Source organism: Macaca mulatta, chromosome 1, assembly GCF_049350105.2.
Source record: "Macaca mulatta isolate MMU2019108-1 chromosome 1, T2T-MMU8v2.0, whole genome shotgun sequence".
Classification (NCBI taxonomy): Eukaryota; Metazoa; Chordata; class Mammalia; order Primates; family Cercopithecidae; genus Macaca; species Macaca mulatta.
In genome coordinates this window covers 212,061,983-212,085,345 of record NC_133406.1, presented here as the reverse complement: position 1 = coordinate 212,085,345, position 23,363 = coordinate 212,061,983, and the positions used below count along the sequence as shown (strand labels likewise).

At 51.6% G+C, this 23,363-nt stretch overlaps 1 protein-coding gene across 7 annotated transcripts in view; it reads left to right on the top strand.

The window, feature by feature from the left end:
* The window catches only part of OPRD1 (opioid receptor delta 1), a 95,504-nt gene that overhangs the window by 34,157 nt on the left and 37,984 nt on the right, over positions 1–23,363 (top strand). For 6 of the 7 annotated variants that reach the window (XR_013404841.1, XR_013404836.1, XR_013404837.1 and 3 more), the window contains exon 1: positions 450–901. The exons of the other annotated variant lie outside the window; for it this stretch is intronic. Coding sequence is in view for 2 of the 6 variants with exons in the window: in XM_001113252.5 (XP_001113252.1) it covers positions 675–901 (227 nt within the window). In the remaining 4 variants the exon portion in view is untranslated. Of the gene's footprint in view, positions 1–449; positions 902–23,363 lie in introns of those variants that run through there. 7 annotated transcript variants of the gene reach the window in all.

Here is a 23,363-nt window from a genome sequence, read left to right as displayed (position 1 = left end):
ATAATACGGGTGATTTACGGAGCATGTAACTGTGCGCAGGGCACTGCGCTACGCTCTTTGTTCGAATCATTTTATTCAGTCTCCCCAATCACCCTCTGAGGGCGGTGGTACGATTTTCCTCATCTCACAAAGAGAATGAAGCTGAGGGAGGTTAAATGACTTACACAAGGTCACTCCGCCGGTAAGTGCAGGGGCGGGAGGCGGGATCCACACCCAGGTCCCTCTGACACCAAAGTAGCAAGGGGGTGAGAGGGGAGTCCAGGCTGGGACGGGGGCGCACTCGAGCCGGCGGAGCATCCCTAGGGAGGGGGCGGGAGGCCTCCCCTGCCCAGCTCCCAGCCAGTGGTGCAGCGCCCGCCCCCGGTCGCGGGCGCAGACTGGCGGCCGCCTCCGGGCCACGTGGTGCGCGCGGCGGGCGCGTCCGAGGAGCCTGCGGCTGCTCCTGGCTCACAGCGCTCCGGGCGAGGAGAGCGGGTGGACGTCGGGGGCTGGGCCGGTGCGGGTGCGAGGCAGGCGGAGGAGGCGCAGAGACAGCGGGGCGGCCGGGACGCGGCAGCCGGCGGCGTCGGGGCCGCGGCCTCTACCTTCCCGCTCCCTTGGTGTCGGATCCCCGCGCCCAGGGCGCACGGTGGAGAGGGACGCGGCGGAGCCGGCCGGCGGGGCGGCCGGCAACCATGGAACCGGCCCCCTCCGCCGGCGCCGCGCTGCAGCCCCCGCTCTTCGCCAACGCCTCGGACGCCTACCCTAGCGCCTTCCCCAACGCTGGCGCCAATGCGTCGGGGCCGCCGGGTGCGCGGAGCGCCTCGTCCCTCGCCCTGGCAATCGCCATCACTGCGCTCTACTCGGCCGTGTGCGCCGTGGGGCTGCTGGGCAACGTGCTCGTCATGTTCGGCATCGTACGGTGAGTCCGCTGCGGGCCGGCACCGCAGGGATGGGGCCCGGGGGGAGGGTGGGGATCACGAACTTGGGACCCCAAGCCCGGACCCTGGACTCCCTGCGCCTCCGCACTTCCAGCAGGGGCACCTGGGGCCCAGCGAGAGGTGAGGCCACTTACATCGAGGGGGACACAGGAATGTGTGTCATCGTGTGTGTGTGTGTGTGTGTGTGTGTGCGCGCGCGTGTATGTGTGTGTGTGGTGGAGGGGGTTGCGCCGCAGTTGAGTAAATTACATTTGATTATCTGTTGGCATTCCCTTGTTTCTTTGTGGGACAGTTTGGCGTCAGTTTGTGTATCTGTCACAGTTTGTGATTGGATGGTTGTGACAGTACAACTGTATGTTTGGACGTCGGAAACATGCCCATGGGGTGGGCAGAGCTGCTCTGAGGTGCCGCGGGCCTTTGGGGAGACCGGTGTGAGGGCACCGTGCGGGCAGGGCAGACAGGAGGGTGCTGGGTGTCAGCACCTCGCCGTGGGGCCCTTACCGAGTCATATTTGGTGCTCATCTGTTGGTGTGTGCTTGTCCCTAACGGTCAGTTTGTGATTCTGTCTGAGTGTAACAATGTGACTGTTGTTCTTGTCAAGCCCCTGAAACCCCGAGGGCAGCAGAGCGTCCAGAGTGGCCGCACCTGTGTTTGTGCAGCTGTGTGTGCCTTTGTCAGTGATTTCCTGGATACCATGGGCGACAGCTATGGGTCGCCAACCGGTTCTCTGTTCCCTTCCCCAGTGGCCATCTGGTCAGGAATTCTGAATAGGATTCAGAGAAGCCTCACGCCATCCTCACAAATGCCGCCTCCCATTTTCTCTTTGCCTCCTCTAACAGTCTTTTCTTCTGCCAAAGGCAGCAGAGGTTTGTCTGGGCTGGAGTGGATTTTGGGTTTTCATCCCAGGAAGTGAGATGCTCTTCTTGGAGTTTATGGAGAGTGCGGGGACCTTCTCAGAGCGCCTAAGACGTCAGCTTGCCCCAGAAGTAGCCCTCCTGATACAGCCCATAAGCTCAGACGTGGCCAATAAGGGTTGAGAGGAAAACTTCCATCCTTTAAACAACAAAGATGCCCTGGTATTTACTGTTAGTTGAAAATGGGTCCTCCATGCTGGACCGAGGACATGGCCCTAAACCTCTCTGGGCTGTGATGCCACCGTGCAGGGCATAGGTCAGATCGTGGACTCAGAGGTTGGAGAGATGAACTGTAGTCTCAGCCCAGTCATGGATGCCCAGGCACCATTCTTCCTGCCCCGCCTCCCATCCGCCTCAGTTTCCCTGTCCGAAGAATAGAGACCCAATCTCCTCAATTGGAAAGTATGAATTCCAGGGTATGGGGTGTCTGCAGGGCAGAACACGGTGTGTTGGAGCGTGGGATGAGGTGTGCGGGTGTCAGTGGGCTTCGGCATTGATGATCTCTGGGGGATCTTTGCTCCTGCAGAAAGAGTGGCGGGTACAATAATTTCCTGTGCTTTCCATGACTCATCACAAGCAACAGGGAGAGAATCCCCCCGCCCCCCAGCACAGGCGGAACTGATCTTTGCTTTGTGTCTTTGTCAGTGATTCTCCCCACTTCGCAGGCTTAGAGGCAGGCCGGCCTGGGTATGAATCCCTGCTCTGCCACGAACTGGCTCTGTGACTTGGGCGAATCACTTCGCCTCTTCGAGCTGCAGTTTCTTCATCTGTAGAATGAAGTAATGATAAATCTTCTTCCACAGCGTTGTTGTGAGGTGTCAGTGAGAGAGCACATAACGCACTGGCCTGGCGCCTGGACCCAGTGAATGGACGCTGTCTGTATAGCGAGGATTCTAGATCCTGGAGAATCCAACTAAAGAAGGGAGCTTGAGGGAGACGCTTGTCCTAAGGTGGGCCTGAGAGTAGCTGTGATTCTGAGAGCTCCAGTTCCTGGCACCTGCCCTGTCTAGAGGAGCTCCAGGTGCCCAAGTCTGGGAAAAGTTGAGCGTCAGTGTGTTCGGTCTCATTTCCAACCTTTTCCTCAGGGCCCCTGGCTGGTGGGCTGACTGAGCACAGCTTCCCCACAACCATTGAGCAAGGGGCGGGGGCTCCCACTGCTGAAGGTCCACTGAAGGGAGGCTCTGGGCTCGGCCTACTAGGGGCATTCCCTTACAGCCTTCCCGGAATCGCATTGCCAAGTGTCCGCAGGCAGCTTAGCAGGCCCCTAGGCGTCCCCACGTTGCCAAGACATTTCGCTGGTCAACCATGTATGTGAAAACTGTATCTCTGGGTCTGAATGATTGAATCCTCACCTTCAATCCTATGGGACAGGCTTTAGAATTATCATCAGCACCCGCATCCTGCAGATAAAATGAGGAATCTGCGGCTCAGAGAGAGGCAAGGTGACTTATTCTCAGAGGGTACCACAGTTGGCACCAGGCCCAGAGCTAGAACCCTAGTCTGTGACTTAAGTCCAAAACTTTTCTCCAGAGTTGCCTGGGGTAGAGGACAGTCAAAGCATTGTCTGGGAGGAGGGGGGCAGAATTCTGTCCCTCTTTTATTTTTGAGACAAGATTTCTCTCTGTTGCCCAGGCTGGAGCGTCGCAGTCACAGCTCACTGCAGCCTCGACTTCCTGGGCTTACTGCGATCCTCCCGCCTCAGGCTCGTGGGTAGCTGGGACTACAGGCACACGCCATGCTAACTTTTGTATTTTTTATAGAGACGGGGTTTTGCCATGTTGCCTAGGCTGGTGTCAAACTTCTGAGCTCAAGCGATCCTCCTGCCTTGGCCTCCCAGAGTGCTGGGATTACAGGCAAAGCCATCGTGCCTAACTTTGTCCCTTCTCTTGTCCTGGAGTCCTCAGAGTGCAGAGACCTGGGGACTGTGCTCCTCTGTATTTTTCAGCCTGTATATTTTAGGCTGCTGTCCTTTGGGGAGGGGGGATGATAAGGGCTGGTGCTTAGTCCTTCCCCAGTGAGCAGTGAACGAGAGTCTGAGGGCAGGGTAGCTGCCTGGGTCTTCGCTTCTGCTGGAAAAGCCTCAGAGAGGGCAGTCCGGGTGGGAGAAAGGCCCCTGCTCCCCTGAAGGGCTCCTCGAGCTGCGCTCCATCTCGTTATGGCAGGCCCTGTTTAGAAGACAGCCAGTGCATGAGCCGGCTGCTGGGTTGAGTGAAGGAGTGGTTGAGTGAGCGAATTCTGCCTGTCAGTCCTGAGCTTAAGCAGCGTGTGGGGGATGGGGGTGGGGGACAGTGAGCAAGGGAAGATTCAGAGACCCTTGGGGAAGGAAAGCAGGGTGGTGTAGTAGGCAGAGCTGTGGCTCTGGACCAGACATACCAGGTCAAAGCCGCTTACTTGCTGTGTACTCGGGCTAGTGATGAGCTGTCTGAAGCTCTTCTCATTAAAGTGGGAACACCGACAGCGCCTCCAGGGTGGGGGTGAGGATTAAGTGGCATAATGTGTGATATCTGAGCCTTTTAGACCCTAAGCTCTTTGAGAACAGGGAGGGGCTCTGTGTGAAGGACGGAAAATAATTAACTCATTCTACAACACTCTACACGCTCTGTGCTAAATGCCGAGGAAAAAACCCACCGTGCTCCAGACCTTCCGGAGCTCAGGGTCTGGCAGGAGAAACAGACATTGGTCACCCAGCCATCCAATAAACTGAAGTTTGTAGCTGTGGTAGGGGCTATCTATGAAAATATGTGGGGGATTTGAGAGCCCATGTTGGGGGCAGGGGAGGGTCTCAGCTAGACAGAGAGATCAGAGAAGCCTCTGCAGAGCTAAAGGATGAGGAGGGGAAACTGAGTCAAAAGCTGAGGGAGGAGCTGTGGCTGGGAAGCAGGACGCTGATGAGGGCCTGAATATAGGAACCAGGAGTCTCAGAATTCCAGATCAGAAGCACCCTCCATCCTGCAGGCCCCACACTCTGTCCTCTCTCCCCTCCAAGGAGCCACCTGAGAAGCCGCCTCCTCCTGGGGGCCTGAGAGGGGCCTCTGGGAATTGCGTTTTTGACAAACAGCCTGTGGCTTGAGGGAATGAGGCTTCTGTGAAGCGTGAGCAGGACTTCTGTGGACAGGTGGTCCCAAGGCAGAGCATCACCCGCTCCTCCTGCTTGTGGGATTGGCCAACATGATGACTCATGCTGGCCATGGGGGTGCCCTGGTCCTCAGAGCAGATACCGGACAACTCCTTCTGGGCAGAGTCAGCGTCCTCTGCCGGGCTGGCATCTCGGAGACTTCCCCTGGGCAGCCCACTGGGTAGGTGAGGTGTGATGGGCTTAGCAGGCCCCTCACCTGTGGCAGGTGACCCCCTCTTCCTCCTGCCTGGCCCAGATCCTGGGTGGCCCGACCCAGAACCTGGGCAAGGAGTCAGTGCTTTCCCACTTGGCTGTCTGTTCCACAGCCTTCTCTGTCTCCCTGCCTTCTCTGCGCCCTGAGCCAGGTTTCCGCAGGTTTGTACCCTCACAGCACCCCCTGCCTCCTGCCAGCCCCGGCCAACCTCCACGAGACGCCTTCAGCCTGTGTGCTTCTCTGCCCCTTGATCTCACCTCAGCCCATGTCTCTTCTGATTTTTCTCTTTGTATCAAATGCTGGCTCTGCTACTTACTAAGAGCTTTAGCAAGCCAGATCGCCTCACTGCACCTCTGTCTTCGTCGGGAAGATGTGGGTAATAAGTACTACCTCATAGGTACCTTTGTCCTCAGGATCAGATGAGATGATGTTGGCAAAGCACCGCGTTTTCCCTCCTGTCTAAGGTGACTGCAGCACCCAGCAGGGAGGGGAGTCGGGCCAGGCAGGTGGGCGGTGGCAGGGTCGGGACAGGTGAATGAAGGGTTCTGCTTGTCTCTTTGGTCTCCTGCTGAGGTTCCAGAAGCTGCTGGGGAAAATGCTGAAGTGTCTTGTAGGCAGAATTTGTAGTACTGAATCCCTGTCCTGGTTTTGGAAGCCCCCTGGCTTCTTGTCTCCCTCCCCTCTCTCGGGGTCTGGACCCAGGGCCTCTGGGCCAGGAGAGATTCCAGTGAGATGACACAGTGCGGTGGTGAAGGTTGTGGCTAGAGGTCAGGGAGCGCCCGGTCTCTATCCGTGTCCCAGAGGTGTGGCTTTGGGCAAAACCAGCTTAACTTCCCTGAGCCTCATTTTTTTTTTTGGATGGAGTCTCACTCTGTTGCCCAGGCTGGAGTGCAGTGGTACGATCTCGGCTCACTGCAACCTCTGCCTCCAGGGTTCAAGGAATTCTTGTGCCTCAGTCTCCCCAGTAGCTAGGATTACAGGCACTCGCCACCACGCCCAGCTAGTTTTTGTGTTTTTAGTAGAGATGGGAGATTTCACCATGTTGGCCAGGCTGGTCTCGAACTCCTGACCTCAAGTGATCCGCCAACCATGGGCTCCCAAAGTGCTGGGATATAGGTGTGAGCCGCTGTGCCCGGCTCATTTTATCATTTAAAAAATTGGGGTGAAGGCTGGGCGCAGTGGCTAAGGCCTGTAATCCCAGCACTTTGGGAGGCTGAGGCAGGCGGATCACGAGGTCAGGAGATCGAGACCGTCCTGGCTAACACGGTGAAACCCCGTCTCTAGTAAAAACACAAAAACTTAGCCAGGCATGGTAGCGGGTGCCTATAGTCCTAGCTACTCGGGAGGCTGAGGCAGGAGAATCGCATGAACTCGGGAGGTGGAGCTTGCAGTGAGCCGAGATGGTGCCACTGCACTCCAGCCTGGGTGACAGAGCAAGACCCCGTCTCAAAAAAAAAAAAAAAAGCAAATTGGGGTGATATGACAGGTTATTGGGAGGACTCAGAGATTGAGCATGGAAAGGCCGAGCATAGCACCTGGTATGCCCTGCACTGTGGTTTCCTGGCACTCCTGCGGCGGCTGCAGGTGGGCTGTTGAGGCCTAGTCGTCTACGTTTTCCACCTTGGGCTCTTTCCCATGTCCTGCATTACCTGCACATATACTCAGTCAGTAAAGCATTTGCTGATGCTGACCCGTGCCAGGCCTGTCCAGCCTCAGCTCTCGCTGCCCAGACCCACAACTTAAACCTCCATATGCCCCCTGGCTCCTAACACAGCCATGCCCCGTACCAGCCCCGATTAGTTGCAACTCCACAGACAAGTGCAGCTCCCTGGAACTATGGGAGTCCAGGGAGTCCCCAGACCCAGCCAGAGGAGGGGATGCCTGTGCATCATGGAGGGGGAGCAGCAGTTGGCTCCCTGGAGAGGTGCGGGCGGAGCATCCCAGAGGGAACCACAGAAGCAACGATTCACCGGGGCTGAGACGAGAGTGCTGGGGACCAGGGTGGCTGTGAGGATGGAGAGGCTGCAGGGACAAAAGCAGGAAAAGCGTCGTAAGCAGGTGTCCTCCTTACCATAGTGTCAGAAGCACCTGCTGGGTGCTGAGCTTGGCTGGGCTCAGGAGCCACCCATGATTCCTGAGGAGGTGCACCTGGTAGAGCAGCCCCAGGTAATTGGAGGCAGGTGTTCTCATGGGGCTGAGGAGAGGCCTGGAGGCAGGCCCAGCATGACTGTGTGAGGGGCCAGAGGCCATGCTGAGGTTCTAGTCTGGATGTGGGAGCTGAGACTGGACAGGTCCTCAAGGATCCCCTGGTAAGGATGGCGTGCTGGGAAATGAGGGAGCTTCGGGTCACAGGCCATGGGGAGGGGGATTTTGGAGCAATCTGTGCAGAATGGTGTTCAAGAGAATGAATTTGGCGGGGCTGGGGGTGGGGGTGGATTGGATGGGGAGGGGCTCAATGTGGGGAGACTAGAGAGGGTGGCTCAGGGCAATGAAAAGAGAGCCATGTGACCTTGGATGGGGCTGTTAAAACCTTGGCCTCAGCTGTCCTCTTTCTGAAATGGAGTGTTGTTGGACCTAACAAGAAGGCAGGGAGCTGTGCATGGTGGTGCATGCCTGTAATCTCAGCTACTCAAGAGGCTAAGGTGTTGATCAGACTGGACAACATAGCAAGACCCCATTTCAAAAAAAAAAAAGAAGGAGGCAGCAGGAGGAGGCTGGGCCAGATGACTTCTGGTGAGGCTGAGCAGAGAGAACAAGCAGCAGCCCTGGCTGCTGTTCCTGCTGCATCTCCTGGTCTTGCCGGGAGCCTGCTTCTTCCTGGGTCTTGGGTTCATTCCCTGGGGAGTGTGTGTGACTTACAGACGCACTGGGGTGGGTCCATAGGAGTCACTGAGAACACCGAAGAGCCTCTTCCTAAGCTTCTGCCACATGCTGGAGGCTTCTGGAGCCAGAGGCCATACTGAGGTTGAAGTATGTAAGCTGCACCACAGCCCTGCAATGGGGGCTTTCTGTTCTCATTTGCAAATGGGGACAAGAAGGCTCAGAGGGTGGCTCAGGGCAATGTGCCTCTCACAGCAAGAGACGGGTGGAGTCGAGATTCAAACCCTGGCCTCTCTGACTGCAAAATCGCTCCATGTTTCCGTCTGCCGCTGCTGTCCATGACATGGCGGAATGGAGGCGAGTGCTGGGGGTGTCTAGGTAGAGAAACGAGGAACGGGGACGGGGTAGAGGGTAGATTGCTGTCTGCAAATCTCTGAAGCCTCTCCGTGGGGTGGCAGCCATTGAGAGCCTAGACATTGGATCCAGACTGACCTGGAATGACATCCCCGCCGTGCCATTTACTAAGAGAGTGAGCTTGAGCAGTCCATACACACCCTCTCTGAGCCCAGCTTTCTCATCTGTGAAAGCAGCGAGACACCCTCATAGAGTGGTTTGGAGGAGTTCACGAGGCCTGATGCGAGGGACTTCAGCACAGAGCTAGGCATTTGGTATGTGGTCAATAAACATTTTCTATAATTATGACTATTTAGAAGAGGAGTCAGACTTGCTTTGCATTCATTTGATGGACATTTTTCGACCCTCAGGAACTAGAATTTTTTTTTTCTTTTGAAACAGAGTCTTGCTCTGTTGCCCAGGCTGGAGTGCAGTGACGCGATCTCGGCTCACTGCAACCTCTGCCTCCTGGGTTCAAGCGATTCTCTTGCCTCAGCCTCCTGAGTGGCTGGGATTACAGGGGTGTGCCAACATACTAGGCTAATTTTTGTATTTTTAGTAGAGACGGGGTTTCACCATGATGGCCAGGCTGATCTCCTGACCTCAAGTGATCCACCTGCCTCAGCCTCCCTAAATGCTGGGATTACAGGTGTGAGCCGGAACTAGAATTATTGAGTGGGTGGTATAGGGAAAGTTTATCAACTCAGTATTATAAATTTTCAGCTGGGTGCAGTGACTCATGCCTGTAATCCTAACACTTTGGGAGGCAAAGCAGGAGGATCACTGGAGTCCAGGAGTTTGAGACTAGCCCAAACAATATGGCAAGACCCTGTCTTTACAAAAAAATTAAAAAGTTAGCTGAGCATGGTGGCATGCACCTGTAGTCCCAGCTGCTTGGGAGGCTGAGGTGGAAGGATGGCTTGAGCCCAGGAACTTGAGGTGACAGTGAGCTATGATAGTGCCACTGCAGTCCAGCCTGGGCAACTAAGCAAGATCCCATATCTTGAACTCCTGACCTCATGTGATCTGCCCGCCTCTGGCCACCCAAAGTACTGGGATTACAGGTATGAGCCACCGCATCTCGCCTGAGACCCCATATCTAAAAAAAAAAAAAAAGAAGAAAGAAAGAAATTTTCTTCTACAATAAAGGTAACAAACTTATTTCAGAAAATATGGAGAAATTTAAGCAGAGGCAGACATTATCCATAATCCTATCACAAAGAAAAGAGCTTTTTCATTTTGGTGTATTTCCTTCCCATCTCTTTTCTGTCTCTCTGTTTCTCAATTTTACATTTATTTATTTATTTGAGACAGAGTCTTATTCTTGTCACCCAGGCTGGAGTACATTGGCACAATCTCGGCTCACTGCAACCTCTGCCTCCTGGGTTCAAGCAATTCGCCTCCCTCAGCCTCCCAAGTAGCTAGGATTACAGGCGCCCACCACCACGCCTGGCTAATTTTTGTATTTTTAGTAGAGACAGGATTTCACCATCTTGGCCAGGCTGGTCTTGAACTCCTGACCACAGGTGATCTGCCTGCCTTGGCCTCCCAAAGTGCTGGGATTACAGGCGTGAGCCACCACACCCGGCTTATTTTTATTTCTGAGATGGAGATCTCCTTATGTTGCCTGGGCTGGTCTCGAACTCCTGGACTCAAGTGATCCTCCCACCGTGGCCTCCCAAAGTGCCGGGATTACAGTCATGAGCCAACACACCCAGCTTTGTTTTTCCATTTTAGTGAAATCAGGGCCACATGTTGAAGTCACGATGACATTACATGTAATATTTTGTGAGATGCCTATTCACTTAACATTAGATGGTAAGCATGTGCCCTTCTAGTTTGAAAACATGATTTTTGATGGCTACACTGTAGGAATGTGCTCTTTTTCCAGTGACTTTTATTATTTCCAATATTATGCGAATCTAAATAATGCTGCTGCCTGGGCATGGTGGCTCACCCCCATAATTCCAGCACTTTGGGAGCCCACAGTGGGGGATCACTTGAGCCCAGGAATTCAAGATCAGCCCAGGCAACATAGCAAGACCCTGTCTCTAAAAACAAAAAAATAGTAATAATACATAATGCTGTGAACATTCTTGGACACGTGTGTTTGCACACATCTCATTCATTCTTTCTTTCTTTTTTTTTTTTTTGAGATGGAGTTTTGCTCTTGTTGCCCAGGCTGGAATGCAATGGTGCGATCTTAGCTCACCGCAACCTCCGCCTCCCGGGTTCAAGCGATTCTCCTGCCTCAGCCTCCCGAGTAGCTGGGATTACAGGCATGAGCCACCATGCCCGGCTAACTTTGTATTTTTAGTAGAGATGGGGTTTCTTCATGTTGGTCATGCTGGTCTCTAACTCCTGACCTCGTGATCTGCCCACCTCAGCTTCCCAAAGTGCTGGGATTACAGGCGTGAGCCACCGCGCCCAGCTATTTCATTATTTCTATAAGGAATTTGCCAACAGTCAAAGCTCTCCAAGAAGATATGGGCTGCTGTGTAATGTAGGGACCTTCCTGTCACTGAAGTGTGCAAGTAGACACTGGGAAACCACTGGGTGGAGGTTTGGCCGTGGAGATTCGGGTGGAGAAAAGACAAGCAGAATTTCAGGCCCCTCTCGCCATGGCTGAGATTTTATTTTATTGTTTACTTACTTACTTACTTATTTATTTGAGACGGAGTCTCATTCTGTTGCACAGGCTGGAGTACAGTGGCGCAATCTCGGCTCACTGCAACCCCTGCCCCACTGGGTTCAAGCGATCCTCCTGCCTCAGCCTTCTGAGTAGCTGGGATTACAGGCATGTGCCGCCATGCCTGGTTAATTTTTTTTTTTGTAATTTTGATAGAAACAGGGTTTCACCAAGTTGTCCAGGTTGGTCTCACACTCCTGACCTCAGATGATCACCTGCCTTAGCCTCCCAAAGTGCTGGGATTATAGGCGCCCAACCCTGAGATTTTAAAAAGAATGACTTTTAAATGCTGTGATCTCAGATTCTCCTTTCTCCTTGCCTGGCAGATGTCTGGACTTTGAGAGGCAGGGGGCTGTGCAAGGGCAAGGCATGATTTCATTAACCTCAAGAGTCCTGGGACCTCAAAATCAAATTGGCCACACGGAACGTCATAACATGCACAGGAAGAGGGATAATCGTGGGGGTAGAGCAGAAAGTCTGGCTTAAATGAGCAATTTACCATCCTCTGCAGGCTATAGCGGCCCCATTACCGGCTGGGGGCTGTGGGGTGGAATGAGGGGTGTCTGGGCTGTGTTCTACTGATTTATAGTTCCCCGTGCAGCTGCAGATATCAGCAGCTTTGTCTCTGGCCACCAAGGGTGTGTGCAGAAAGAATCTTGTCTTCTGTAGCTTTCCTAGTCTTTCTTTTCTTTCACCCTTTTTGTTGTTGTTGTTGTTGTTGTTGTTGTTGAGATGGAACCTCACTTTATCGCCCAGGCTGCAGTGCAGTGGTGCGATCTCGGCTCACTGCAACTTCCACCTCCTGGGTTCAAGTGATTCTCCTGCCTCAGCCTCCCAAGTAGCTGGGATTACAGGTGTACACCACTGCACCTGGCTTTTTTTTTTTTTTTTTTTTGAGACGGAGCCTCGCTCAGTCGCCCAGGCTGGAGTGCAGTGGCACGATCTTGGCTCACTGCAAGCTCCACCTCCCAGGCTCACACCATTCTCCTGCCTCAGCCTCCCAAGTAGCTGGGACTACAGGCGCCCGCCGCCATGCCTGGCTAATTTTTTTGCATTTTTAGTAGAGACGGGGTTTCACCGTGTTAGCCAGGATGGTCTCGATCTCCTGACCCCGTGATCCGCCCGCCTCGGCCTCCCAAAGTGCTGTGATTACAGGCGTGAGCCACTGTGCCCGGCCTATTTTTTTTTTTTAATTTTATCTATTTATTTTATTTTATTTTATTTTTTTTGAGATGGAGTCTTGCTCTGTTACCCAGGCTGGAGTGCAGTGGTGCCATCTTGGCTCACTGCAACCTCTGCCTCCTGGGTTCAAGCGATTCTCCTGCCTCAGCCTCCTGAGTAGCTGGGATTACAGGTACGTGCCACCATGCCCGGCTAATTTTTGTATTTTTAGTAGAGACAGGGTTTCACCATATTGGCCAGGCTGGTCTCGAACTCCTGACCTCATGATCCACCTGCCTCGGTCTCTCAAAGTGCTGGAATTACAGGCGTGAGCCACTGTGCCCGGCTAATTTTTGTATTTTTTTAGTAGAGATGAGGTTTCAGCATGTTGGCCAGGCTGGACTCAAACTCCTGACTTCAGGTGATCCTCCCACCCTGGCCTCCCAAAGTGCTGGGATTACAGGTGTGAGCCACCGTGCCCAGCCTGTCTTTCTTGATAAGTAGAAAGAAATCAAACTTCAAGGTCCCATGAGGTCAAAAAAAACCCCGTTCAAGTCCGGCTCGGTGGGGGCTCATGCCTGTAATCCCAGCACTTTGGGAGGCTGAGGTGGGTGGATCATTTGAGGTCAGGAGTTTGAGACCAGCCTGGCCAACATGGTGAAAGTTTTTCTCTACCAAAAATAGAAAAGGTAGCTGGTTGGTGGTGGTGCACGCCTGTGATCCTAGCCACTCGGGAGGCTGAGGCAGGAGAATCACTTGAGCCTGGGAGGTGGAGGTTGCAGTGAGCCGAGATCGCACCCCTACAGTCCAGTCTGGGCAACAGAGTGAGACCCTGTCTCAAAAAAAAAAAAACCACAAAAAAACACCATTCAAAGAACACTGCACAGGGAGAGGCAGCATTTTCCTCCCCTGCAGAAATGACCTTGTCACCGAGACATAGAACTGTGACTCATGGATGATGGTTCTTTTTCTTGAGCACCTATTTTGTGCCAGGCACCCTGCCTAGAGATGTACATATATTATCCCATTTAATCTTTGCAGACCTCATATGAAGTGAGTGTGTTGCCCCCATTGTATACATAAGGAAACTTGAGGTTCAGAGAAAGGACATAACACGCCCAAAGTGCCAGGATCATTCTGAAATCAGAAGAGTGTTGTTCTGAGCCCAGAGCCCACACTCTTTTTTTTTTTTTTTTTTTTTTGAGACGGAGTCTCGCTCTGTCGCCCGGGCTGGAGTGCAGTGGCCGGATCTCAGCTCACTGCAAGCTCCGCCTCCCAGGTTTACGCCATTCTCCTGCCTCAGCCTCCCAAGTAGCTGGGACTACAGGCGCCCGCCACCTCGCCCGGCTAGTTTTTTGTATTTTTTAGTAGAGATGGGGTTTCACCGTGTTAGCCAAGATGGTCTCGATCTCCTGACCTCGTGATCCGCCCGTCTCGGCCTCCCAAAGTGCTGGGATTACAGGCTTGAGCCACCGCGCCCGGCCGAGCCCACACTCTTAACCATTGCCTTGTTCTCTGCCACCCTTTGTGTCAAGTTCAGCCCCTCCGATTTACAATGAGGAAACCGAGACCTGGAAACGTTCTGTGTCTTTTGAGTCCATGGCCAAGACTGGACTAGAACTGCTTTTCCTATCCCCTTGCTCCCTCTCCTTATGTCTCTTTGCACAATTGGGATTTCCTGAGGTGAGGGAGAGGGAGGGAGTGGCTGGAAATAGCAGTACTTGAGAACACCAAGAAGTCGGTTCTTTTTTTTTTTTTTTTTTTTGAGACGGAGTCTCACTCTGTCGCCCAGGCTGGAGTACAGTGGCACAATCACGGCTCACTGCAACCTCTCCCGGGTTCAAGCTATTCTCCTGCCTCAGCCTCCTGAGTAGCTGGGATTACAGGTGTACACCACCACATCCAGCTAAGTTTTGTATTTTTAGTAGAGACAGGATTTCACCATGTTGGTCAGGCTGGTCTCGAACTCCTGGCCTTGTGATCCGCCCATCTTGGCCTCCCAAAGTGCTAGGATTACAGGCGTGAGCCACAGTGCTCAGCCCAAGAAGTGGGTTCTTACACAGGGCAGCCTGGCCTAGGGGCTACTGATAACACATGACAGGCCTAAAGAACTCCAGGTTTCCTGGGGCAAGGCCAACAGCAGGGGAGGCAGCCCTGTCCTTCGGCGGCAGGTGGACTGGGGTTCAAATCCAGCTTCTTGCTGACTGTCCACTGTTGAACTCAGCGTGCTGTCTGTGTTCTCATCTGTGAAATGGGGATGATAGAAAAACTTCTACATCATCGGGTTGTGCCCCCCGAAGTGCCAGGCACAGTTCTAGGTACTTGGGATGCAACAGTGATGAAGACACAGTCCTTGCCCTCATAGAACTGACAGTCTGGTGGGGAAAAGATGGACAGTAAACAAACAGTTGTAAGGCCAAGGCTATAGGCAGTGAAGTCAACCGAAACAGGCATTGGGTGAGAGGGTGGCGGGGCTGCAGTCGTACAGGCATACCTCAGACATACTGTGGGTTGGGTTCCAGACTACTGCAATAAAGCAAATATCTCAAAGCAAGTCACACACATTTTTTGGTTTCCCAGTGCATATGAAAGTTATTTACAGCTGGGTGTGCTGACTCATGCTTGTAATCCCAGCACTTTGGGAGGCTGAGGTGGGCAGATGGTTTGAGCCCAGGAGTTCAAGACCAGCCTGGGCAACGTGGCAGAACCCTGTCTCTACAAAAAAATACAGAAAATTAGCCAGGTGTGGTGACGTGCATCTGTAGTCCCAGCTGCTCGGGAGGTTGAGATAGGAGGATCGCTTGAGCCCGGGAGGTCGAGCCTGCAGTGAACCGAGATCACACCACTGCAGTGCAGCCTGGGTGAGACGGCCAGATCCTGTCTCAAAAAAAAAAAAAAAAAAGGTGTTTATACTACACTGTAATCTATTAAGTGTGTCATAGCATTATGTCTAAAGAAAAATATACATACTTCAATTTTAAAATACTTTTGTTACTAACAAAATGCTAGTGATCATCTGAGCCTTCAGCAAATCATAATCTTTTTATTGATGGCTGCTGGTTGGGGTGGTGGTTGCTGAAGGTTGGGGTGGCTGTGGCAATTTCTTAAAACAAGGCAACAATGAAGATGCTGCATCAGTTGACTCTTTCATGAAAGATTTCTCTGTAGCATGCGACGTTGTTTGATAGCATCTTACCAGCAGTAGAACTTCTTTCAAAATTGGAGTCAGTCCTCTCAAATCCTGTTGCTATTTTATCGAATTCATGTTATACTCTAAATCCTTTGTTGTCATTTCAGCAAAGTTCACAGATCTTCTTCACCAGGAGTAAATTCCTTCTCAAGAAACCACTTTCGGCCAGACGCGGTGGCTCACGCCTGTAATCCCAGCACTTTGGGAGGCCAAGTTGGGTGGATCCTTTGAAGTCAGGAGTTTGAGACCAGCCTGGGCAGCATGGCAAAACCTTGTGTCTACAAAAAAATACAAAAATTAGCCGGGGGTGGTGGTGTGCGCCTGTAGTCCCAGCTACTAGGGAGGCTGAGGTGGGAGGATTGCTGAAGTCCGGGAGGCAGAGGTTGTGGTGAGCTGAGATTGCACCACTGTACTCCAGCCTGGGTGACAGAGCAAGACCCTGTCTCAAAAACAAAACCAAACCAAAATAAACCACTTTCTTTCTTTTTGATTTCTGTCTCACTGTGTTGCCCAGGCTGGAGTGCAGTGGCTACTCACAGGCACGATCATAGCTCACTGCAGCCCCAAACTCCTGGACCCGAGTGATCCTCTTGCCTCAGTCTCCTGAGTAGCTGGTAGTACAGGCGTATGCCATCACGCCTGGCTTCAAGAAACCGCTTTCTTGCTCATCTATAAGAAGCAACTGCTCATCCATTAAAGTTTTTTCATGAGATTGCAGCAGCAGCAATTCAGTCACGTCTTCAGGCCCCACTTCTAATTCTAGTTCTCTTGCTATTTCTCCTACATCTGCAATTACTTCCTCCACTGAAGCCTTGAACCCCTTAAAGTCATCCATGAGGGCTGGAATCAACTTCTTTCAAACTCCTGTTAGTATCTTTTTATTATTCCCCAGAGACACAGTCTTAGTCTGTTGCCCGGGCTGAGTACAGTGATCATAGCTCACTGTAGCCTCAAACTCCTGGGCTCAAACGATTCTCTTGCCTCAGCCTCCCAAGTAGCTGGGACTATATATGTGTGCCACCATGTGTGGCTAATTTATTTATTTTTCATTTTTATTTTTGTAGAGCCGGAGTTTCTGTGTTGCCCAGGCTGGTCTTGAGCTCCTGGCCTGAAGGGATCCTCCTACCTCAGCCTCCCAAAGTACTGGGATTACAGGTGTGAGCCACCACATCTGGCCACAAGTGTTCCTAATGGCAGCTAGAATGGTGAATTATTTCCAGCTTTCAGTTTGCTTTGCCCAGATCCATGAGAGGAATCACTATCTATGACAGCTGTAGCCTTACAAAATGGATTTCTTAAATAGTAAGACTTAAAGGTTAAAATTATTCCTTGATCCATGGGCTATAGAATGGATGTTGTGTTAGCAAGCATGAAAACAGCTTAATCTCCTTGTACATCTCCATCGGAGCTCTTGGGTGACGAGGTGCCTTGTCAATGAGCAGTAATATTTTGAAAGGAGTCTTTTTTTCTGAGCGGTTTGTCTCAACAGTGGGCTTAAAATACTCCGTCAACCATGCTGTAAACAGATGTGCTGTCATCCAGGCTTTGTTGTACCATTTATAGAGCACAGGCAGAGTAGATTTAGCATAATTCTTAAGGGCCCTAGGATTTTTGGAATGGTAAATGAGCATCGGCTTCAATTTAAAGTCACCAGCTGCATTAGCCCCTAATGAGTCAGCTTGGCTGGGTGCAGAGGCTCATACCTGTAATCCTAGCACTTTGGAAACCGAAGAGGGAGGGTCGCTTCAGCTCAGAAGTTCAAAGCTGCACTGAGCTATGATCGTGCCACTGCATTCCAGCCTGAATGACAGAGTGAAACCTGGTCTCTTAAAAAAAAAAAAAAGAAAAAGCCGGGTGCGGTGGCTCAAGCCTGTAATCCCAGCACTTTGGAAGGCCGAGACGGGCGGATCATCAAGGTCAGGAGATCGAGACCGTCCTGGCTAACACGGTGAAACCCCGTCTCTACTAAAAAATACAAAAAACTAGCCGGATGAGGTGGCGGGCGCCTGTAGTCCCAGCTACTCGGGAGGCTGCGGCAGGAGAACGGCGTGAACCCGGGAGGCGGAGCTTGCAGTGAGCTGAGATCCGGCCACTGCACTCCAGCCCGGGCGACAGAGTGAGACTCCGTCTCAAAAAAAAAAAAAAAAAAAGAAAAGCCAGGTGCAGTGGGAGGCCGAGGCAGGTGGATCACCTGAGGTCAGGAGTTCAAGACCAGCCTGACCAACATAGTGAAACCCTGTCTATACAAAAATTAGCTGGGTGTGATGGTATGCACCTGTAGTCCCAGCTCCTTGGGAGGCTGAGGCAGGAGAATCGCTTGAACCCAGGAGTTGGAGGTTGCAGTGAGCCGAGATCACGCTATTGCACTCCACCCTGGATAACAGAGTGAGACTCTGTCTCAAAAAAAAAAAAAAAAAGAGAGAGAGAGGGAGTATCAGTCTCTCCTTGAAGCTTTGAAGCTTTGTAACCAGGCACTGACTTCTCTGTAGGAATGAGAATCCTAGATGATACCTTATTCCAATAGAAGGCTGTTTTGTCCCCTTGAGAATCTGTTGTTTAGTGTAGCTGCCTTCATCAGTGATCTTTAAAGCTTCATGGACCAGGCTCTGCCACCTTCAAACTTTTCTTTGACAGTTTCCTCATCTCTCTCAGCTTTCCTAGAATTAAAGAGAATTAGGGCCTTACTCTGGATTAGGCTTTGGCTTAAGGGAACGTTGTGGCTAGCTTGATCTTCTATCCAGACCACTCAAACCTTCTCCGTATCAGCAGTTAAGTGTATTTTGTTTTCTTTTTCTTTATTTCTTTTTTTTTTTAAGACAGTCTTGCTCTGTTGCCCAGGCTGGAGTGCAATGGTGCGATCTTGGCTCACCACAACCTCCACCTCCCAGATTCAAGTGATTCTCCTGCCTCAGCTTCCTGAGTAGCTGGGATTACAGGTGCCTGCCACCACACCAGCTATTTTTTTTGTATTTTTAGTAGAGACAGGGTTTCACCAGGTTGGCCAGGCTGGTCTCGAACTCCCGACCTCAGGTGATCCACCCGCCTTAGCCTCCCAAAGTGTTGGGATTACAGGCGTAAGCCACTGTGCCCAGCCTTCTAGATTTTGACCTAAAGTGCAAGACATGTGACCCTTTCATTTTCTTTTTATCTTTTGAGACAGGGTCTCGCTCTGTCGGCCAGGCCGGAGTGCAGTGGTGCAGTCATGCCTCACTGCAGCTTCAACTGGCTGGGTTCAAGTGATCCTATTTCCTCAGCCTCCCAAGTAGCTGGGACCACAGGTGTGCACCACCATACTCAGCTAATTTTTAAATTTTTTGTAGAGATGGGAACTCACTTTTTTCCCAGGCTGGTCTTGAACTCCTGAGCTCAAGCAATCCTTTCAGCCTAGCCTCCCAAAGTGCTGTGATTATAGGGTGTGAGCCACTGCACCCGGAGTTTCTTTCACTTGAACACTTAAAGGCCATTGTAGATTTATTAATTGTCCTAATTGCAATGCTGTTGTGTCTCAGAGAATAGAGAGGCCTGAGGGGAGGGAGAGAGATGGGGCAACGGCTGGTCAGTGGAGGGGGGAGAACATACACATTTATTAATTCAGTTCATCCTCTTATAGGTGTGTGGTTTGTGGCACTCCAAAACAATTACAATGGTAGCATCCAAGATCACTGATGGCCAGGCACAGTGGTCACGCCTGTAATCCCAGCACTTTGGGAGGCTGAAGTGAGAGAATCGCTTGAGCCCAGGAGTTCGAGACCAGCCCTGGCAACAGAATGAGACTCCATCTCTATAAAATGAAAAAAAAAAAAAAAGAAAAAAAGCAAGGTGTGGTGGGACATGCCTGTAGTCCCAGCTACTTGGGAGGCTGGGGTGGAAGGATTGCTTGAGCCTGGGAGGTCGAGGCTGCGGTGGGCTGTGATGGTGCCACTGTACTCCAGCCTGGGCAACAGAGTGAGGACCCAGTCAAAAACAAAACAGCAACAACAACAAAACACTGGTCACAGATAACCACAAGAGATATAATTATGAAAAGTTTGAAATGTTGCAAGAATTACCAAAATATGACACAGACATAAAGTGAGCACTTTGCTGTTGGAAAAATGGTGCCGATAGACTTGCTTGTAGCAGTGTTGCCACAAAACTTCAATTTGTAAAAGCACAATATCTACAACGTGCTTTAAACAAGGCATACCTGTATATGGAGAGGTCAAAGAAGAGGAGACAAATGAGCAGAGGACTGTTGCTTGGAGGAAGAGTGTTTTAGGCAGAGGGAACAGCAAGGGCAAAGGTTAAGCGGGATGATGCTATATGGCTTCAGCGCAGGGCCTGGCCCACAGCAGGAAGCCGTTGGTGATAATGAGGCCTTTTGGATCATTGCCCAGCACCTGGGAACCAGGGGCAGGAATTAAGCCAGAGCGGAGATGCTGCTTCTCCTGGCCCCACCAGATGCCGTCCCCACCAGATGCCCCTGCAGGACAGATAGAGATAATCTGTTTCCCTTGGTTACAAAAACTCATCCTCCCACAGTGCTGGGAAATACCCCACATCTAGTGATTTTCCATTCCTCCCTGAGGGGAGCGAATGGAGCTGTCCTGCTGGGAGGGGCAGGTTAGCCACAAAACACTCCTTCCACCTACCTAGGCCTTGTCGTCCCATATAAGAGAGAGCTTGGCTGGGCGCGGTGGCTCACGCCTGTAATCCCAGCACTTTGGGAGGCTGAGGTGGGTGGATCACGAGGCCAGGAGATGGAGACCATCCTGGCCAGCATGGTGAAACCCCATCTCTTTTAAAATACAAAAATTAGCTGGGCACGGTGACATGCGCCTGTAATTTCAGCTATTCAGGAGGCTGAGGCAGGAAAATCGCTTGACTCGGGAGGTGGAAGTTGCAGCGAGCTGAGATCATGCCACTGCACCCCAGCCTGGGTGACAGAGTGAGACTCCATCTCAAAAAAAAAAAAAAAAGGAGGGCTCAACAGCAAAGCATAGCACACTGACTCAGTTGGAGTTAACACCAAAAATAGAACTGTTGACTTTTTTCTTTCTTTCAGTGACCATGGCTCACTGCAGCCTCAACTGCCTAGGCTCAAGGGACCCTCCCACCGTAGCCTCCTGAGTAGCTGGGACCACAGGCACCACCATGCCTGGCTAATTTTTTTATTTGTGGAGATGAGGTCTCACTATGTTGTCCAGGCTGGTCTTGAACTCCTGGGCTCAAGCGATCCTCTTGCCTTGGCCTCCCAAAGTACTGGGATTAACAGGCATGAGCCACCATGCCTGGCTGACCTTTCTTGGATGCTGACAAGGTGGCCAGCTTTGTGCCAAGCTCTGTGTGAAGCATTGCTTGCTTTTAATTCAGCCAGCTCTGTCAGGTTGGTACCATATTTCTCTCCATTTGACAGATGAGAAAACTGGGGCTCAGAGATGATAATTCACTTGCCCAGGGCCACAGTTAGGAGGTGGCAGAGCCAGCCTTTGAACTGAGGCCCCTTGACTCTGAGAGCTCAGATGTACAAAGTGTCCATGAAGCAATGTCCACGAAGAAGGTTGAACCTATGATACCCTCTGATTTCCACTGTGGAAAAATGACTTTTTCATAGAGCCAGGGATTAGGAGAGGCTGTGGAGCAGAGCAGACTTACTTGTAATGTCATTAAAATAATTTTAAAAATAATCCATTGTTAATAAACAAAAGGAAAGTGAAGCTCTTTTGGGTGCCAGGCAGAGAGATGGTGTAAGAAGTAAAGGCCAGACTCAGTGGCTTCTGCCTGTAATCAAGCACTTTGGGAGGCCAAGGTGGGAGAATCGCTTGAGCCCAGGAGTTCAAGACCAACCTGGGCAGCATAGGGAGACCCCATCTCCACGAGAAATACAAAATTAGCGAGGAATGGTGGCCCACGCCTGTAGTCCCAACTACTTGGGAGGCTGAGGTGGGAGGATTGTTTGAGCCCGGGAGGTGGAGGCTGCAGTGAGCTGTGATTGCGCCACTGCACTCTAGCCTGGATGGCAGAGTGAGACTCTGCCTCAAAAAAAAAAAAAAAAAAAAAAAAAAAAAGTAGCATACAGCATAGCCAAAGGCCTGGAGGAGTCTGCCTGGGCTTTTCTGAATGCCTGGCTTTGGATCTCAGTTCTGTTCATTCTGCACTCCTGGATGAGCGCCTCTCATCTTTTGGGTCACAGTTTCTTCTGTAAACAAAATGGGAGTATACTGAGACCCACTTCCTGGGGTGGGTGTGATTCAAATGAGAGAATGTGTGTGGCGCTCTGCATAGGGGCTCCCTAGCCCATTGTCCTCAAAGGGTATTTCTTTGTTGGGGAGCTGGGTGGGGACAGGTTAGGGAAACTGTAACATCTACACCACTGTCACTAAGAATAATAAACTTGTGGACATTATTTACATGGAATTGTGGAACTAAAACATTAACTTGGCAGATGGTGAGGACTCAAAATCATGAAGAACCGAGAAATGACAGCTGTGGCAAAAATGAGCCTGTGTTTGACAAGATTAGAAGGCTCTCTACAGGAGACCTTACATGCAAAAATCTCACCGAGTCTTAGCACTTCTATGAGGTAGGAACAATGTAATGTGCCCATTTTACAGGTGAAGAAGCTGAGGCTCAAGGATGAAAGACTTCTGCCCAAGGGCACGTGGTTAGTAAGTGTCTGACAGCAGAGCACTCGATGTGGTGGGGGGTGTCACTGCCCTTTTCCAGCTCGGCAGACTGCGTGGCTCCCTGGCACCAGCCTTGGCCTAGAGTGTGGGCTTTGGGTCTGTGTCAGGCATGATCCTGTCAGAGAAAAAGCACCAGTAGGATATATTTCGAGGAGTTGGCTTATATATTGTGGGGTCTGGCTGGGCAAGTCTGAAAGTGGTAGGTGGAAAACTCAGGCAGGAGCTGTTGCTACAGGTGGAGTTTCTTCTGGGAAATCTGTTTTGTTCATAAGGCCTTTGAACTGATTGGAAAAGGCCAACCCAGATGATCAAGGATAATCTCCTGAAAGTCAGCTGATTGCAGATGCTAACCACAGCTACAAAATCCTTTCACAGCAACGCCTCGATTAGTGTCTGATAAAATAGCCAGGTACTATAGTCTAGCCAAGTCGACACATCAGACTAACCATCACGGGGTCAGACAGACCTGGGCTTGAGTCCTTGTGCTACAACCTGTCAGCTGTGTTCCGCTGGGCAAGTTTCTCTGACTCTCTGATCCCCAGTCCCCTCATCTACCAAATGCCGTGGTAGTGCTTACTGCAGTTGGTTATCAGGATTAAATGCAATTTTATAAATCACAGTGCCTTCATCCAGTGCCTGTCGCCTAGAGAGAGGGAAGACACACACAAAAGTAGGTGGTCACCAACCAGTGTTCTGATTTTTTGTCGCCCAGGCTGGAGTGCAATGGCGCCATCTCGGCTCACTGCAACCTCCGCCTCCTGGGTTCAAGCGATTCTTCTGCCTCAGCCTCCAGAGTAACTGGGATTACAGGTGCACTCCACCATGCCTGGCTAATTTTTGTATTTTTTTTTTTTTTTGAGACGGAGTCTCGCTCTGTCGCCCAGGCTGGAGTGCAGTGGCCGGATCTCAGCTCACTGCAAGCTCCGCCTCCCGGGTTTACGCCATTCTCCTGCCTCAGCCTCCCCAGTAGCTGGGACTACAGGCGCCCGCCACCTCGCCCGGCTAGTTTTTTGTATTTTTTAGTAGAGACGGGGTTTTACTGTGTTAACCAGGATGGTCTCGATCTCCTGACCTCATGATCCGCCTGTCTCGGCCTCCCAAAGTGCTGGGATTACAGGCTTGAGCCACCGCGCCTGACCTAATTTTTGTATTTTTAAGTAGAGACAGGGTTTCACCATGTTGGCCAGTTTGGTATCAAACTCCTGACCTCAGGTGATCCGCCCACCTTGGCCTCCCAAAGTGCTGGGATTACAGGTGTGAGCCACTGTGCTATTCCAGGTAT